This window comes from Balaenoptera physalus (genome assembly GCF_965194825.1).
Source record: "Balaenoptera physalus genome assembly, chromosome: 6".
In the NCBI taxonomy this organism is placed as follows: Eukaryota; Metazoa; Chordata; class Mammalia; order Artiodactyla; family Balaenopteridae; genus Balaenoptera; species Balaenoptera physalus.
This window is the reverse complement of record NC_138885.1, coordinates 112,436,628-112,453,681: the sequence shown is the minus strand read 5'-3', so window position 1 is coordinate 112,453,681 and position 17,054 is coordinate 112,436,628. Positions and strand designations below refer to the sequence as shown.

Below are 17,054 nucleotides of genomic sequence, written 5' to 3'. Positions count from 1 at the left end.
GAATCTGCCTGCCAACGCAGGGGACACAGGTTCGAGCCCTGGTCTGGGAAGATCCCACATGCCGCAGAGCAATTAAACCCGTGCGCCACAACTACTGAGCCTGTGCCGTAGAGCCCGCGAGCCACAACTACTGAGCCCGTGTGCAACTACTGAAGCCCACGCACCTAGAGCCCGTGCCGTGCAACAAGAGAAGCCACCACAGTGACAAGGCCGCGCACCACGACAAAGAGCAGCCCCCGCTCTTGGCAACTAGAGAAAGCCCGCGCGCAGTAACAAAGACCCCATGCATCCCAAATTAAGTAAAATTAAATAAAATTAAAAAAAAAAAAAAAAGATTTACCTTGCTCAGACAAGAAGGTTTCATCCTTTTTTTTCCCGACCTAGTCTAATTTTTGGAAGTACAGTAAATTTTAATTTGCTCTCATGAAGTTTTAGAAATGATCATTCATCACATTCATTATTGGTGAAATAAAGGTTTACTGAGAAAATTAATAGGGCCAATTGGCTTTTAGGAATGATTTTGAAAATGTTTATCATGGGGTTAGTTTTCAGTGGGGTAGCTGTTCTCAGTGGGGTAGGTGAGCCTTATTAGAATCACTTATGCAACTTTTCAAGATATATGTTTCTGGATGCACAAAGTCCACCCGCCTGCCCCCGCCTCCAAGACACAGTGTCTGTGTGTCTGTCTGTCTGTCTCTCTCTCTCTCACCCACGCACACACACCTGTTGACAAGATGGGGAATGATGTGAAGCATGATTATATGGACAAAAGCATCCCGAGTGATTCTCCGATCTTAACCCTAACTCATTCATCCCTAAACTTTGCTGCACGCTGCAGTCATCTGGGGATCTTTAAAAACAGTCCTGATGCCCAAGTCATACCCAGTGCCGGTTAAATCAGAACATCTTGAAGCAGAAGCCAGGCAGTTTTTAAAGCTTCTCAGATGATCCCAGTGTGCAGCTGAGCTTGGGAGCCACTATTTGGTTAGAGGGCAGGAGAAAGAGAACTGCTTCTGATAATTAGTGGGACCTTAGGTAAGTCAGTTTTAAGCCTTGGTTCCCTTATCTGTAAAATGGGTGGTTTAATTAAATGTCATCTACGGTTCAGTGGTCCTTTCCATCATAAAACTTCTAATGCTGTGATTTTAAAATCAATTTGAAGATGAAACTTGGAAGCACTATAGAAGTATCCATCTTTGATGCTAACGGTGTTACAGGCCTTTATACAAGTGCTAAGATTCTATAGACCTATTCTAAAATTCAGATTTGCCTTCCCTCAATTATTTTGAGTTTCATTTTAGACACTGAGAACAAAGGGGAGCATATAACTTAACCAGAGAACCCCTTTGTTGCCTAATATACAACATCTGTGAATAACTTAGGAATATAGTAACTTAAAAAAGACTACCTAAGGACTTGTATCTATCTGTTCGTTAATACTTTATTTAAAATAATTTGGAAATACCTGTCATTAATAGGATACTGTGTAGTATTATGCTGTCTTATTAGCACTGCTTATTTCAGGATAGCTAGACCTATCATCAGTTTTGTGGCTATAAAATTTTGCTATTAAATTTTCTAATAATTATGTAAAAGTGATTTGAAATCATTTTGGTATAGAGCACTTTTATTATTTACTTTTAGGGAAATAATGGAAAACGGATGGGTAGGTGGATAGCGAACTAAATCAACTGAAATGCAGGGGCTAACAAAACAACCACACACACACACACACACCCCCACACACAAACTACTATATGGCTTAAATTTAAGCATGTGTATAGATAGATATAACTTGTACAGGACAGAAGGTTTTGTGGGTAGAAGGACAAATGACAGGGGACATATGTAATAATTTATATATTATAATAATCAACCAAAACATGCCTTCTAACAGCATATCTAGCATTTTGGGTCTCCTAATTTTGCTAAAAGCTGAAGAACCTAAAACAAGGGGGAAAGCACCCATGTGGTACTGTTCTGAATTCGAGGATTTCGGGGCCACTGGGCCTCTGGAAGGTCTTCCCTCCTTGCTAACCCCTTTTTAAAAATGTCTTCAGGCCTGATATGATAAAAATCAGTGATGACAATGTATTTTTTTTCCTCCACAGTATGACCTTAGCAATATATTACCACATCAAGAACAGGTGAGCTCTTTTGAAACCTATCTTGTTATTCCAGCTAATTAATTTACAAGGTATCAAGTTTAGTGTTAGGTAATAACTATAGATGTTACTGGCATAAGCTTTTATTATTAGAGTGCTTTTATTACAATATAGAAGTGAATCATTTATTTTTCTCTTAGGACCCTTAATTCTTAGGTTACTGAGCATCCCAAAGAGTATTTGTTTATATGGGTTATATTGATAATTTACTGTATTAGAAATTGAAATTGAGAATTTAAAAAATTAAATTCATTGTATATTAAAACAGGGTGTGCCTTAGCACTACTGAAATTTTGAGCTAGATAATGCTTTGTTGTGGGGTGTCGTCCTGTGTGTTATAGGATATATAGCAGCACCCTTGGCCTCTACTCACTAGATGCCAGTAGCACCTTCTTCCCTCCACATTACGACAACCAAAACTGTCTCCAGCCATGGCCAGAAGTCCCCTGGGGGACGAAATCACCCCTGATTGGGAACCCCAGTGTTCAACATAAATCATTTTTTTTAATGAAAAATAACTATTTTCCACAACAAAAAATATTGAGAGAAAAGTATCTCCTCAATAGAAGACAGCTGATTCTCATATCTATTCTGTCTTCAGTCATTTGTTTTGAAGAAACAATATGAAGAAGATCCAGCCGCTTGCAGATATATAGTTGGAAAAAGGTGTATTTTTAAAGCCTTCAGATAATTTGGTATATTCTTTGATACTGTACCAAAAGTCTGCATGTGCTAGTTTCTTAAATTAGTTAAAATGGAATTCTAAATCATATCAATGAACTTGTAATAAATACTATGTTAAATTAATACCCATTGATCTGTCATGCATACTGAGTAGATCTTTTTACCTGTACCTGACTTTATAATATTATACATTGGTCATTTGGAAAGTATTGGTTCACATTTCTTTAGACAGTGTCAAAAACTCACTTTTGTTAGTATCACCACCAGTCTTACCAGAAAAGTCTTTTAAGTGTTGAGAAGTTGTCAAGTTCACAATCGAAGGTAGAAGTTTTCCAAAACTCCTGATATTTTTAGCTTGATGGCTTGAATTTTATCATTGGCAACAAATAACTTTAGAGTTATTTTCCTTGAAGTGACAGGCTCACTTTGTTCATTTTTGAAAGAATGACTGTGTCAGTTGTACATTCAAATAACGATGGTGTTCGATGAAAAAAGTGTTTCAAATAAAGATGGTGTTCTATGAAAAAAATGACTTACCGCCAAGTCACAAGTGCTTTTCCTTAACACAGCCATATTTCAGTATGTAAAAGTGCTTAATGCATACTTTCCACTTATTCAGAATATTAAAAAGAAGGACCAAGGTTTAAGAACACTATTAATTTTTACTCTTTTATCAAGGATGTTCTTCAAGCAGATTTTTTAACTGCAAGTGGCAGTGAATAATTGAATGACTTCTAATTCAGTTTGGTACCACTGCCTTGATTCATGCTCAGAAACCAGCAGTTTTACCCACTTTTGCTTTTATACATCCATAGCAAATGTCACACAATGTGAAGGGCAGGTAGTGTCTTAGTATTCTTATAAAAGCAGTTTTGACCTCTTGGGCCTCCTGAAGGAGGGGATAGGGGAGAATCCCAGAGGCCTGCAGACCACATTTAGAGAACCGCTGTTCAAATGAGCGCAGTGTATTAGTGTGGTGAAATTTTAAATTAAAAAGCCTGGTTTCTTTTAAAATAAAAAGACAATTACATTTTTAACTCAAACTATTTAAAAGAGACAAGAAGAAATACACAATAAGGATATAAAGAACTAAAGAGAAAAAAACGGGAAAAAACCATGAATCTCATATTCACATTGATTGAAGTGAGAAGAATTTATTGCCCACCACCACTGCTTCATAAAATGTTCTTGCATATTCCAGTGTGAGGTTAGAGGGGTGAAAATATATTGGTTTACTAGCATTGCCTGTTAGGGAGGGTCAGTGCTTATAGAGGCAACTCTGGCTGGTTGTTGTAGAAAAGGTTTCACAGAACTTGATGTGCTGAGTAAAAATAGGTCAGGAAACCTTTCTAAGGGTGGAATCCAGGAGAAGAATTTATAAAACTGTTTGCTTCGTTGACGGTTAAGCTTCCTCTACCCCTCTCTCTACTCCTAGCCGATATTTTACTAAGATAGTAAGTCCTGAATTAATTTTTTAAATGCACATTCTTATTTTATAGAGTTGCAGATAGATCCTTGGATATTTTTGATGAGAGATTACATCCACTCACAGTAAGTGTCAGTTTTATTGAAGTGGTATTTTTCTCTTATACAGTTGTGTTTATTTCATGCTGATTTGCTTTGAAATTAATTACTAGAAGAAAATTACTTCCTCCAGCTCGAAGTCAAATTCATCTTCCTTTAAGTCTTCTTCCCCACGCCATGTTGTGTCTAGTCATTTTCCCGAAGGCGTGTTGTATAAGGGGTTGATGGATATGAACCGAGTTGCACTTTGTGTGAATAGTGAGCAGGTAAGTAAACATACCCAAGTAACAGAAAATGTATCTTTTTAAAGGATGATGTTCCATAGCATCAAACAATATAAATATTTGTAAATAAACCTAATATGATAAGGCCTCTAAGAAGAAAATTAGAAAACTGTTTACATTTTAAACGAATTAAAATGACAAAGTTTTAAAATTCACTTCTCCGGGTGCTCTGTGGCCACACGTGGCTGGCGACTGCTGTACAGGACAGCACATTCTTAGAGCCTTATGGTTACAGGACACTGGAAATGTGTTTTCAAAGTTGACTACAGAAAAGTATGACATATGGTGATCAGCAAGACTTTTGAGCCTAAAAGTATTGGGTTGGCCAAAAAGTTTGTTTGGTTAGTGAATATATTGTTCAATAAAATGCTTGGTGAAAATGAAAACTGTGTCTTTTATTTTTACTTAAAACCAAATGAACTTTTTGGCCAACCCAATAGTTTACATTTGGTTAGAATTCTGTGGGGAGGAACGTGGAAATACATAAATTTTCTACGGTTGTGCCTGTATTTTTCTTTAATGAATGGTGGTGAGTACTGGATCACTGTGGTATTTTAGGATCCCATTGTTTAGATTTAAAAGACTACAAGACATGTCACCCAATCAGAATTATTTTAAGGGGCACGTGGGCCCAAGTGTGAAGACTGCTATCTTAAGGGTACTTTTAAGTATTTTTCTTCCGTGGATACTTAAATTGCATTTTTTCTCCCTTCAGCGAGAAAAGATTCCAGAGGAATACTTCGAGCATGATCCTGAACACAAATTCATTTACGGATTTGTTCATACTCTTTCTAGTGCCGCACAGCTAACTGCTGAAGGTGCAGTAGTAACTTTGGTAAGATATTTTTTCTTTCATAAAGCATCTGTAGAAATTTCTGTCTTGTACACATGGTATGGTCCTGTTTTTCCCAAATGAAAGTAGGTTCCTGAAACGATCATTAGAACTTTATTCAGAGAAACCTATCAAAAGAAAGTAAAGTATACACATTTGAGCTTTAATCATCATTATGATTTAAAACGTTGCCATTGCTTTTCTCATGACAAAACAATTGCTATTAAAGGCAGCAGGAGAGATTTCTGGTTTCTCCTTCCACACCTGAGGGGACACACGCACGCACAGTGCACACACGCACACACAGACGACGCGTGTGGTGGTGGTGGGGCGGGGCAATCACTGAGCGCTCTGGTCCACAGGCAGAAACAGGTTCCGGGCAGTTTGAAGCTGAGTCCCAGACTGCACTGCCTAGGCAGTTCTGATGTGTGTCCTGACTGAGAACTACTGCCCTCAGTTCTCTGTTCCTTGGATAATGGATAATGGTGTTAACCATCCCTGCTGTCCTCTTATTGCCTGCATGTGAAGTTGCCCAGGACTAGGGTGCCAGTAGGACTTCAGAAGGCTTTACTCTAGTTAGCCTGCTAAGCTACAGCTGTGTAAGGACCTTTTTGTCATCCATTCCTAATTCCTATGGTAAGATTTTATCATTTGAATAATAAATCATATTCAAGTGAGAGGTAGTTGGGATTGTTTTACTCCTCCCTATAGCAAACCTGTAGGGGGGAAAGTCAGCTGCGTGGTCTGCAGGGAAGGAATACTTAGGCCACTCACTGCCTGCTCCTATCAAGGCAGAATTTAGGACAGGAGGCTTGTCCTTTTGAAAAGAGACCCCTCAGTGGGTACTGGATCAGACACAGGCCTTTTCTTGGCGCTACAGGCCACTTGGAGTGCTTAGCACATGCTTGAGAGAGGCAGGAATGGTGCTTGCATATGGAGAGCTAGGAAATGCAGGAAGGAGAGTATTTGGGTTGGAAGAGGGGCATTTCTTTGTAGCCAAGTTAAGCTTGATGTACCTGCGAGACAGCAGAATGGCAGTGTCTAGTAATCATTTGAATATATGGGATTGGAGCATGAATCTGAGCTAGAGGGAGGGAATTAAGTGTAGCTGTTCAAATGCAGAGAAAGTATGTAAAATAAAAAGTGGGTAGAAGATAGATCCTACTAGGGACTGTCAGCACTTAAGGGACAGATCCCCAGAGGAGTGGCTACAGTGGTAGGAAACCCAGCAGAGAACCCTAAGAGGCACCAGGAGAGGTTCAAGAAGGAGAGTATGGTCCAAACGCTAAATGCTACCAAGAAGTTGCTCATGTCATAAATACCATGTCACTGAATACCTACTCTGTGTCACTTTTCTACATGTGGGGGGTGGAGGAGAGAACAAGTTGGATAAATAAAGTTCTCGCCTTTATGGAGCAAGTGTGGAAGACGTAAATTTTTTTTTTTTTTTTTTTTTTATCGGAGTACAGTTGATTTACAGTGTTGTGTTAGTTTCAGGTGTATAGCAAAGTATAAGTGTTTTTTTTTAATGAGTGTTTTTTAAAAGATGACTATTTCAAGTGGTGGTAAAAACCATGAAGAGAAAGCAAGGTAAAGGGATAAAGTGATTAGAGGGGCTTACTAGAAAGCTCAGGAAGAGCCTCTTTAAAGAGGTAATGTTTGAACCCAGGACCTGGCTGAACTGAGGAAGATCAGGTACGCTGGCATTACGGGCAGAGGGGACAAGTGCAAGGCTCTGAGACAGGAACTTGTTCTGTGTGTTCAAGGAAAAGCAAGGTGGCCATTGTGATCCGAGCGGGGAATGAGGGAAAGAGCATAGGTGATGAGGTCACGGAAGGACAAGGCCGTACCGCACAGGGCCTCGTAACTTGCAGGCCACGGGAAGAAGGTATTTGTTTGATGGGAAGCCTCTGGCAGATCTGGAGCAGGCGCATAAAGTACTCTTAATTTAAGAGGCTCTCCTGGCTGCTTTGGGGAGAACAGACTGTAGTCTGTTGGGAGGCAGAGAAGTTAGGCAGTGGCAGCGATACAAGTCAGAAGTGACAGACAGAAAAGCGGTCAGGGTACCAGTGAAGGTAGAGATAACAAGAAGTCCTAACAGATTGGAGCAGGATACACTCAAGTGCAGGTTTTTGGTCTCAGCGACTGGGCGTGTGGCAGTGCTCTTTCATTTATGAGGGAAGGCCTGGGGAGTGGAGCTCTGGGACGAAGAGCTCTGGGTTGTTTGTGTGAAGGCACCGGTGACCACGGCAAGAGTAGTCTCTGTAGAGTGGTAGCAGCAGGAGGCTGACTGAAGTGGGTTAAGGAGAGGATGGGAGATGAGGAGCTGGCCTCAGGCCTGAGGACGCCGTCTAGGGGCAGTGGGGGACAGGCTGGGGACATGGAAGCATTCACACTGGAGGAAGCCTCTGACAGGGAGAAGTTGTTCAAAAGGAGACTAACTGTGGGCACAGTGCTCTGCAGAAGTGAGGTGGGATCAACTTCATTCATAGGAGAGTTAGCTTCAGTGAAAAGAAAGAAATCTCGCTTCCTCCGAGACAGGAGGGCAAGTGGGATAAATGAATATCAGCACGTGTACCAAGTTTGCCAGTACAAAGGTGAGAGGAAGTTGAGAGATTGCCAGTGTCGTTTCAGTGCCTCTGATGAGTCCCATAAAGTAGAGAGTTGAACCTTGCGGGGAGAGTCGTTCTTAGGGTACTAGAGAGTGCTGAGTTCTTTGGGGAATGGGAGCCGAATTTCACTAAGAACATATAATCTCAATACCCGTCTTTGAAAACACAGTAGAGTTTGGAGGGCATGGGCGAATCTGAGCTGTCAATCTGATAACCCTTCAGAGAGTAAACAGACTCTTTCAAACTGGACATTTTTCTTTTTGTCAAATGGCATATACACTCTTCTACAGAGGTAACAACAAATCACAGCTTACCTCTCTAATCTTTGCTCAGCTGTTAACTCCATCCAGTTCTTTGTAGGGTAGACATTTGATACATGTAAAAGAAACCGTGAAATCATCTCACAAACCGGCAGGTTTAGAGGAGCCCCAGGGATACAGACACAGGCAGGTCTTCCCACCTTAAAACCAAAAGAATTGACTAAGCTTCAGATTATGTAAGACAGAAATGAATAATGAAATGATAATGGAGATGTGAAAAATTGGGGCTATGAAAAGGACTACCCTTTGTATGCATGTGTGTTCCTTCAAAAGGCACTAAAATATGGGAATACTTGACAGTTGTAAAGCCCCTTTGTACTGCCTGTCCTGCTGTGCCACGCAGCAGCCACTGGGAGGCTCTCTTGACCACCAGTTTTTATCTTCAAGTTCATGCCACAAAAGGACTGGTGACTGACTCTGAAGAGAAGGTAAAGATGTGCTCAGTCTTACCAGAATTTTACACACTCAAGCGTTATGTAAAATCGCCATGCAACCACCACCAGTCTTGTAGTTAACATTGCACGTGATAGGCACTCAAGCATTTACTGAACAGTTGAAGTCGACACTGGGCTGTATGTGCTGCCCTTGACAAGTGGGAAGGTAATAATACAATGCGTGTCTTTAGAATGCCCTTTGCTGAGATGTCCTTTCATTCCTGTGACCAAAATTGGGTTGGAAATTCACACGGGCAGAGTAGAAATATCAGACTCACAGAAATATCTGACTTACAACTGTGACCTGGCCTCTGGCCTTGGCTTGGCTGAGCAAAGTCTTTGTAGAACCTAGGAATAAAAGGGGTGTCAAAAAGAGATGAAATCTGTCATTCCTAACAATTCTTATCACAGCACTTAAACTGAACGAAAATCAAAGATCAGTGCTCTACTTTTGCAGGTTTACTTAGAAAGGCTTTTAACTTATGCTGAGATCGACATTTGCCCCACTAACTGGAAAAGAATTGTTTTGGGAGCCATTCTTCTTGCCTCCGAGTTTTGGGACGATCGGGCTGTATGGAATGTGGACGACTGCCAGATCCTCAAGGACGTTACAGTTGAGGACATGTGAGTTTGTAAGGTTACCGTGAACTTTCTAACCATTTTCCAATACCTCATTTGCTCTCATAAAGTTTACATTTTTAAGAAATGTTACATTTTAAGAAAGGTTACCTTGTGCAGAGAGCTGAAATAGACATAAAATTACAGCCTTCTTTCTATCTAGCTGTAGTATAACAATTTGTATTTCCCCTCATTCATTGGTAGGTCTTGATGTGTTATTGTTGTAATATTCTGCTTGAGAAATTGAAATTATTTTTCTGGTGGTTTTTGCCAAACATTTTACAAGCTCACTACCAGAGCAACATGGTACAGTAAGTAACTTGACAGCTTTCTTAAAGCTGTCTACCAGGTCCAGTCCATTTTTAAGGGGCACATGCCTGGTCTTTGAAGCAAGTGGCCACTGTTAAGGTCTTAGGGCCTCTAGACTACTGACAGGTTATAATTTCAACCTGAGTCACACATTGTGTATTTGCTTTTGCTGGTCTTTTTCTCCTTTTTATCTGAGGTTCTGTTGTTACAGAAACTATGATGTACAGGTAGCCACATATAAAGGTTTCAGATCCCTGTGTTCCTGTCTCCTCCCCTAAAGTCTGCTGAGCTAGGAAACACCTACCTCTCAGGTCGTCCGGGAAGCGTCCCTGGGGCCTCACCCAGGGCACTCAGCAAACACAGCGGCACTTTGTGGGGCCTTGAGTTAACTAGGCAGGTTCTCCTCACAGATGGCACGCTCACATTGGCATGAAACGCCAGGCTTCCAATCTGGCTCTGGTGAAGGGCCCCAAGGGTGGGAAGCAGGATGAGCCAGAGAGGTAATTCCAGCAGACTCTCGAAGTGCCCGCTTGACAGTGAACCTGTCTTTGTGGGTGGCATTCAGGAAAATGTGAAAGGACACCTCTTGATTATATTGGACAGCAGCGGCCGATCAAGATGGCAGGCAGGGGCAAGAGTTTGTTTTTGTTACCTTTGCCCCTTACCCTAGATAATTCACAATTACCAAAGTGCATATTTACAGCTGAAGCGAGGAAAGCTGTGACTAAGAGAAGGGACCAGTGACTGTCAGTAGCTGTCAAAGTGGCTTTTGGTGAAAATGCCCACTTTGGTGATCATGTAAACCAGGTGGTCGTGGTGATATTGCTGGTAGCAATCTTAGCAAACAGTGGAACAGCAGATAATGAATTTGAAATGAATAGAAGTACTTTTGGAAGTTGCAGAAACTAAAGTGACGTTGACCAACACTATCATCAGTCTTGAAACTGGTCCCTTGAAGGAAGGAAAATTTGTAATCGTGAACACCATCCCTGCCATGATGGCAGCTGAAATTTTCTCAGAATCTGCAGCTGAGCTGACTGGGGCTCTGGTTCCAGGTACAACATCCGAGAACATGCAGGGAAACGTGTGGGTGTTCATAGACATTGAGCCCAGGAGCATTGGCGGCACTGTCCAGCTATGAAGAAACTAATTCTAAACAACGCTTTTCTGTGTAGAACGGAGAATCACCAGGAGTTATGTTTATAATAGGCTGCTTTTGTTTATGATCTTTGGGAGTTGGAAAGCATTACAACAAAGTGTTTAATACACATTTGTTTCATCCCTCTGCTGTTGACTACTATTTGTAATGGTCTCATTTTGAGTCTGAATTGAAAAATTGCTGTCTATCAGCTTTTCCTTAAAACTTTCTAACATCTCTGTGTCTTGTTAAATATATATTTCCCTTCAAAAGAGTAAGTTAAACTGAGCAGCTGCTGTTCAGACAGTTTGCTGCGCCTGTAAGTGGTAGGCTCTTCAGCCACCTAGCCATTTACAAACAGCAAAAAACACAGAAGATGCATATTCTGTAGGCATAATGCTTTTCTTCAGTGATTAAAGCTCTATTAATAGACATGTTAATCCTATGAAGTACTGTATTTCCACACAATTAAAATGTATTAGTGGAGAAAATATAAAAGGGATAGTGAAGTGCATTTATTCCTGTAGTAAATTAAGTCCTAATTAGCTGATTATCAAAACATTATCTGATTTACATTTCTATAGACTTCTGGCCGTATGAACAGGAAATTAATTTTGGAAGTAGGTTCAGTTAGGTTTAAAGTTCAACAAATGAGAAACCTCATTTCTGCTCATACTCTGCTCTCCATACAGGAGAACATGGAGCATTTGTTGATTTATCCAATGGATAAAATATTAACACTTGAAAACCAAGAAACCAAATGTATTGTAAAATAAGCCACTTGCATGTTTGTTTGGGTATTTATCATTTTTATCTAATCAACTCTCTAAAGTGATTGCTGTGAAAAGTGGTAAGATTTACTCTAACTTTATATTTATTTACTTAAACATTTGGCAAGCAAATGGCTGGATATGGTCATATAGCAGAAGCCTGCTCCCAGCACTCTACTTTCCCACTTCATTGAATTCGCCCTCTGTGGGCGTGTGCAGTCTGTCCTGGCAAGGGGCGGTAGGTCTGAACATTCTGGGCTGCTCTCCTAACACCGGGGGCAACAACTGCTCTATCAGAGGTCGTATCGTAAAGTGGGTTTAGTCTAGCTGAGACATAATCTTACTGCCTTCCTAAGCTTAAAAAGTGCATCCTGTCCTGTCATGGTGACGACAACTCACCCTAGTAAGGTTTTAAGGTGAACAGAAACTTGCATTATGCCCTTTGACACAGCCCCATGCACGGGGTGGGGGTGGGGGTGGGGGGATTCCCTTTCCCATCGAATGTAGCTTATTTATTTATTTACTTGAGATGAATCCTTGTTGCCTCAAGAGTTTTCCCCCCTCAGAGATAATAGCAGTGGCTCTCGATGGATCCATTTGTTGCCGTGGTGATGTGCCCACTCCTTTTGTTGGCTCGTCTCTACTTCAGTAAGCCCCTTCCTGTCATCAGCCCGGTGAAAATGTCTGCAAGTTCTTCAGAGCTAATAAACAGCATACATCATTCCTTTCAACTGATCACTAGAGCGGGGCCTCGTGAGTGAGTGTGGAGCATGAATCGTACAGCTGCACTAATGGAACTCTGAAGAATGAGCCCCTGAGTCAGCAGCATGAGTGCATAAGAGGGCCATGACCTCTTCCCCCTTGTCCCAGACTCAAAGTGCTGGGACGCAGAAAGGACCACAAATAGCTGTACCTTGTTTGCACATTAGGGTATTAATCCAGCTGGGTAGCCATTATTGGTTTCAAAACAGTATTTAGAGCCATCCTAGTAGCTCAGAATGGTATTTTTGAAGATAGCCCAGTTGACTAAAATTGTCCTGTGTTGGTTTTGTCTTCTCCTCCTCCCCCAGGAATGAGATGGAAAGGCACTTCGTGGAGCTACTTCAGTTTAATATTAATGTTCCTTTCAGTGTGTATGCCAAATACTACTTTGACCTTCGCTCCTTAGCAGATGACAACAACCTGAATGTTCTATTCACTCCTCTTAGCAAAGAAAGAGCACAGAACTTAGAGGTAAGGCTGTGAAATCACTAACTGGGGTTTTCTGTCAGCCACCGAAGCCACACCTGTAGCTAAATTATATTAAGCAGTGATTAGGAAAATGGAAAGCTGTTAACACTTTGAAGAGCTTATTGACCCGTTGGCATCATATTTCCTGTGTCTTTTATGGTTTATACAGGGATCCCACATTATAAAAAAAAAAATTGTCTCTTCTGTAACCATAATTCAGAATACTTTCAATCATATTTAATCTGTTCTTAATGGTTTTCCATTTGAACCTCTACACTTACATATAACCATACATGAATAATTTCTTAAAATTGTATCCCTAATCAGATGTACCTACAGAATCTACTTACCACTCTTAACTGTCTGTTTTTTTTTTAATAATTGATGTTTTGGACTATTTCTACTGTCTTGATATTTTTAATAAATAAATAAATGTATTTATTTATTTATGGCTGCATTGGGTCTTCGCTGCTGCACGCGGGCTTTCTCTAGCTGCGGCGGGCGGGGGCTGCTCTTCATTGCGGTGCGCAGGCTTCTCATTGCAGTGGCTGCCCTTGTTGCAGAGCACGGGCTCTAGAGCGCAGGGTCAGTAGTTGTGGCGCACGGGCTTAGTTGCTCCTCGGCATGTGGGATCTTCCCGGACCAGGGCCCAAATCCGTGTCCCCTGCATTGGCAGGCGGATTCTTAACCACTGCGCCAGCAGGGAATTCCCTCTTAACTGTTTTTTACTCAGCTTGCAGTTCGTGTGTGTGTGTGTGTGTGTGTATGTGTGTGTGTGTGTGTGTGTGTGTGTATCACAGTTCAGTCCCATGAGTTTATTAGACAAAGCATCCGTGGCTAACCTGAGAGACCTATACTTGGAAGGTATAATGTGGATTCAGATACTGGATGTAGAAAGTACATGAGTTTTTAATATAAATGGTAACGTACATGGAACAACGTAATACTTATGGCTTATGATTTTTGGTGGGTATACAGCAAAATTCACAACTGAAATGAACACATTTAAAATTGATACTTTCTGTGGTACCTTGGTGGTACTTTAGAATAAGATGTTTTTCTACCATAATTTATGTGCAAGTGAAATAGCACCTTTCAGCGCTTGTCATTAGACCTCTCCTACCTTCAGCACATACCTACCTGATTAAAATTTTCTTAGAGTATGTAATAACTAATGAAAACTGAAGAGAAGTTGAATAGCTGAGTAAACACTGATTTTGCCCAAGTGTATGTCCATTACGTTTAAGGATCACGTGTGTAGGTAACAGATGATATTGCTATTAGGAGCCTATCATTAGGAACCCAATTTTTAAGTAACTCTAAGTTATTAGGGCAAGTTACCCCTTGCCCCAGCAATCTAATCATAGCCCTTAAAGGTTATTACCTTAGGGAACTGTCAGTTAGTGTAGATATCAGCTATCCAAAGTAGCAGTAACTATGAACTTATCTAAACGAATGGAGATGTGTGGCTTATCAATGATGCTTTTTTTGTTTTTTTAAGGTCCGAACATTTTTTTCCCCCCTAATTATACCTATGTTCTACCTGATTGACTTTCCTAGGCCATTTCCAGATTGTGTGACGACAAATACAAAGACGTGTGTAGAGCTGCTATGAGAAGGTCTTTCAGCGCTGATCATTTCATTGGTATTCGGCGCTCCAATGCCATCCTCTCTTAAGGGAGAAGTGAGGGGTTGTAACATCATAAACCCCTCGAAACAAAGACTGGAGAAATATCACCTCTCCTGCTCAGAAACCAGCAAAGTTAGTATTTTCACCTTAAAGAAAGACATTGAATTCAAGAGACTCATGGACAAGCGAAGATTATGCTCATAGGAAAGAACGGGACCTCGTCAATGTAACACGCTCTTCTGTCCTTTTTATTGTAAACAGAGTTACAAAAACCACTCCAAAGCTAAAAGCTCCCAATCCACGCACAGATATCTGCTCCCAATCCACGCACAGATATCTGATAGCTGTGAGCTATGTGACGTTTTTTAATTAATAGTTTAAATTTTTAGACTTTAAAGACACTAGCTATATAACTTCTATGTTTTTCTTACCTCACTGTCCCATACTGCTGCATATTCCTTTAGAATCAGTGCAGTATTACCATCAAAAAATGGGACTCCAAAAAAAAAAAAAAGTAAAAAAACAAAAAAAGAAAAAAAAACAAAAAAACAAAAAAAAAACAAAAAAGAAAAAAAAACAAAAAAAAACAAAAAAGAAAAAAAACACAAAAAAAAAAACAAAAAAAAAACATGGGACTCCTAACAACTCATAAAGCCAAACTTCGGAACAGACTGTTGTAGCATCGTTAGGTTTTGCAGGGTTCTTCCTCCCTACTATATCATTGAAGCTGCTAGTCATTATTGGCAATCAATTTAAACCAAAAAGCTGCTGAATAACACATGTCATCCAAATTCTTTGCAGGCAGTACTTATTAGCATATTAGCATGTTTGCGATCATAAACAGAGAAAGTAGGTTATTTCCTTCTATTGGGTCCGTGCTGCATTTCTTGTTAACTATAATGGTGCTTCTGATTTTGTGATGATTTTCCTCTTTGTTATGTACTTGTGTTAAAGGATATTTTCATAATTCCAGCCAACATGGTGGTCCAGTAATTAACAAGCCGGTGATGAAATAGAAGGTGTCCCAAAAGTCTTAGAACAATTTTAAGCTTTAATATAGTGTGCTTGGATACTCCAGAACAGTGTCGCAGAAGTATAAATGCTAGACTGGCAAAACATCACTTGAAACTTTAATCGAATTTCTTCTAAACTCATTTACTTTTGTACATTTTAAACATTAAGCTTTTATTTTTTTATTTTTTATTTTTTTAAATGAATTTATTTAATGGCGTGTTGGGTCGTTTCTGTGTGAGGGCTTTCTCTAGTTGTGGCAAGCGGGGGCCACTCTTCATCGCGGTGCGCGGGCCTCTCACTGTCGCAGGCTCTCTTGTTGGGGACACAGGTTCGAGCCCTGGCTTGGGAAGGCCCGTGAGCCACAATTACTGAGCCTGCGCGTCTGGAGCCTGTGCTCCGCAACAAGAGAGGCCGCGATAATGAGAGGCCCGCGCACCGCGATGAAGAGTGGCCCCCGCTTGCCACAACTAGAGAAAGCCCTCGCACAGAAACGAAGACCCAACACAGCCATAAATAAATAAATACATAAATTTTAAAAAATAAAAAATAAAACAATAAACGCTTAACGTTTAAAATTTACAAAACTAAATGAGTTTAGAAGAAATTCGATTAAACTTTCAAATGATGTTTCGTAAGTTTGTGGCATTTATACTTCTACAAGTATCAAAGCTTAAAATTGCACTAAGACTTGAGGGGATACCTCCCCTCCTCTTTTTAAAATAGTCCTTTGCAAGGCTGGGCTGCTTACCTGCTTGATCACCTAAGTTTCTTTTTTCTAGATTTGGTGAAGGAATTATGAACAACAGTGTTAATTCACATGTAATAAATTGAAAAGAACTGGACCCTAGTAGTAGTGACAGGAGAGTAAGTGATACGAAACAGCTTTTCTATCCTGTGTGTTAACCTGGCTGTAGGTGTCTCACTTCAAGTTCTATGTAAGAGGAAACATATAAACCTTAGGAACCCTTACCTCAGGCTTTAAAAGGCAGGGAGGTCCAGTAATCAGTCTTTTTGGAGATTGGTAACGATGTCACCTAAACTTGAAATATTAAAAAAAAAAAAAAAAAAAAAGTGTTCTCAACTATGTGAAATCTTTCTCCTCCTACCTTCTCAAATGTAATCCTAGGAATTTTGCCTGTAAACAAAGCATTTCTGGGCCAGAAGTACTTTCTCTCTTTATAGCAAGGCTTCACATTATACTGAGTGCTGCAGGTTCCATCATTTTTAAGGGACAGAGACATAAATGATAAATTATGGTATATAAAATACTACAATCTACCACCTCAAAAAATATTGTTTATGGAGTTTGGAGCTTGGAAATTCAAGTACTGATTGCAGTTTTATTTTGAAAAGAATGCTACAACTTATGTGGTTTTTCTTCCTCATGTTTATATTAAAAGAAAAGCTAATAAACTCTGTTTTAATTAAAATATATGGCTACTGTGTTTGTAACACTTCTCACTGTTCACATAACATTACAACTCTGCCTA

General features: G+C 40.2%; 1 protein-coding gene across 1 annotated transcript in view; it reads left to right on the top strand.

Moving 5' to 3' along the window:
* LOC309662629 (cyclin-Y-like protein 1) overlaps positions 1-15,400 on the top strand; it is a gene marked incomplete at its 5' end in the record, with an annotated part of 34,340 nt that extends 18,940 nt beyond the window's left edge. Inside the window, 6 exons of the mRNA XM_082465542.1 lie at positions 2,112-2,147; positions 4,349-4,400; positions 5,373-5,492; positions 9,313-9,479; positions 12,761-12,923; positions 14,481-15,400. Coding sequence (XP_082321668.1) covers positions 2,112-2,147; positions 4,349-4,400; positions 5,373-5,492; positions 9,313-9,479; positions 12,761-12,923; positions 14,481-14,597 — 655 coding nt within the window. The 3' untranslated portion in view covers positions 14,598-15,400. The remainder of the gene's footprint in view (positions 1-2,111; positions 2,148-4,348; positions 4,401-5,372; positions 5,493-9,312; positions 9,480-12,760; positions 12,924-14,480) is intronic.
* Positions 15,401-17,054: the final 1,654 nt, after the last annotated feature.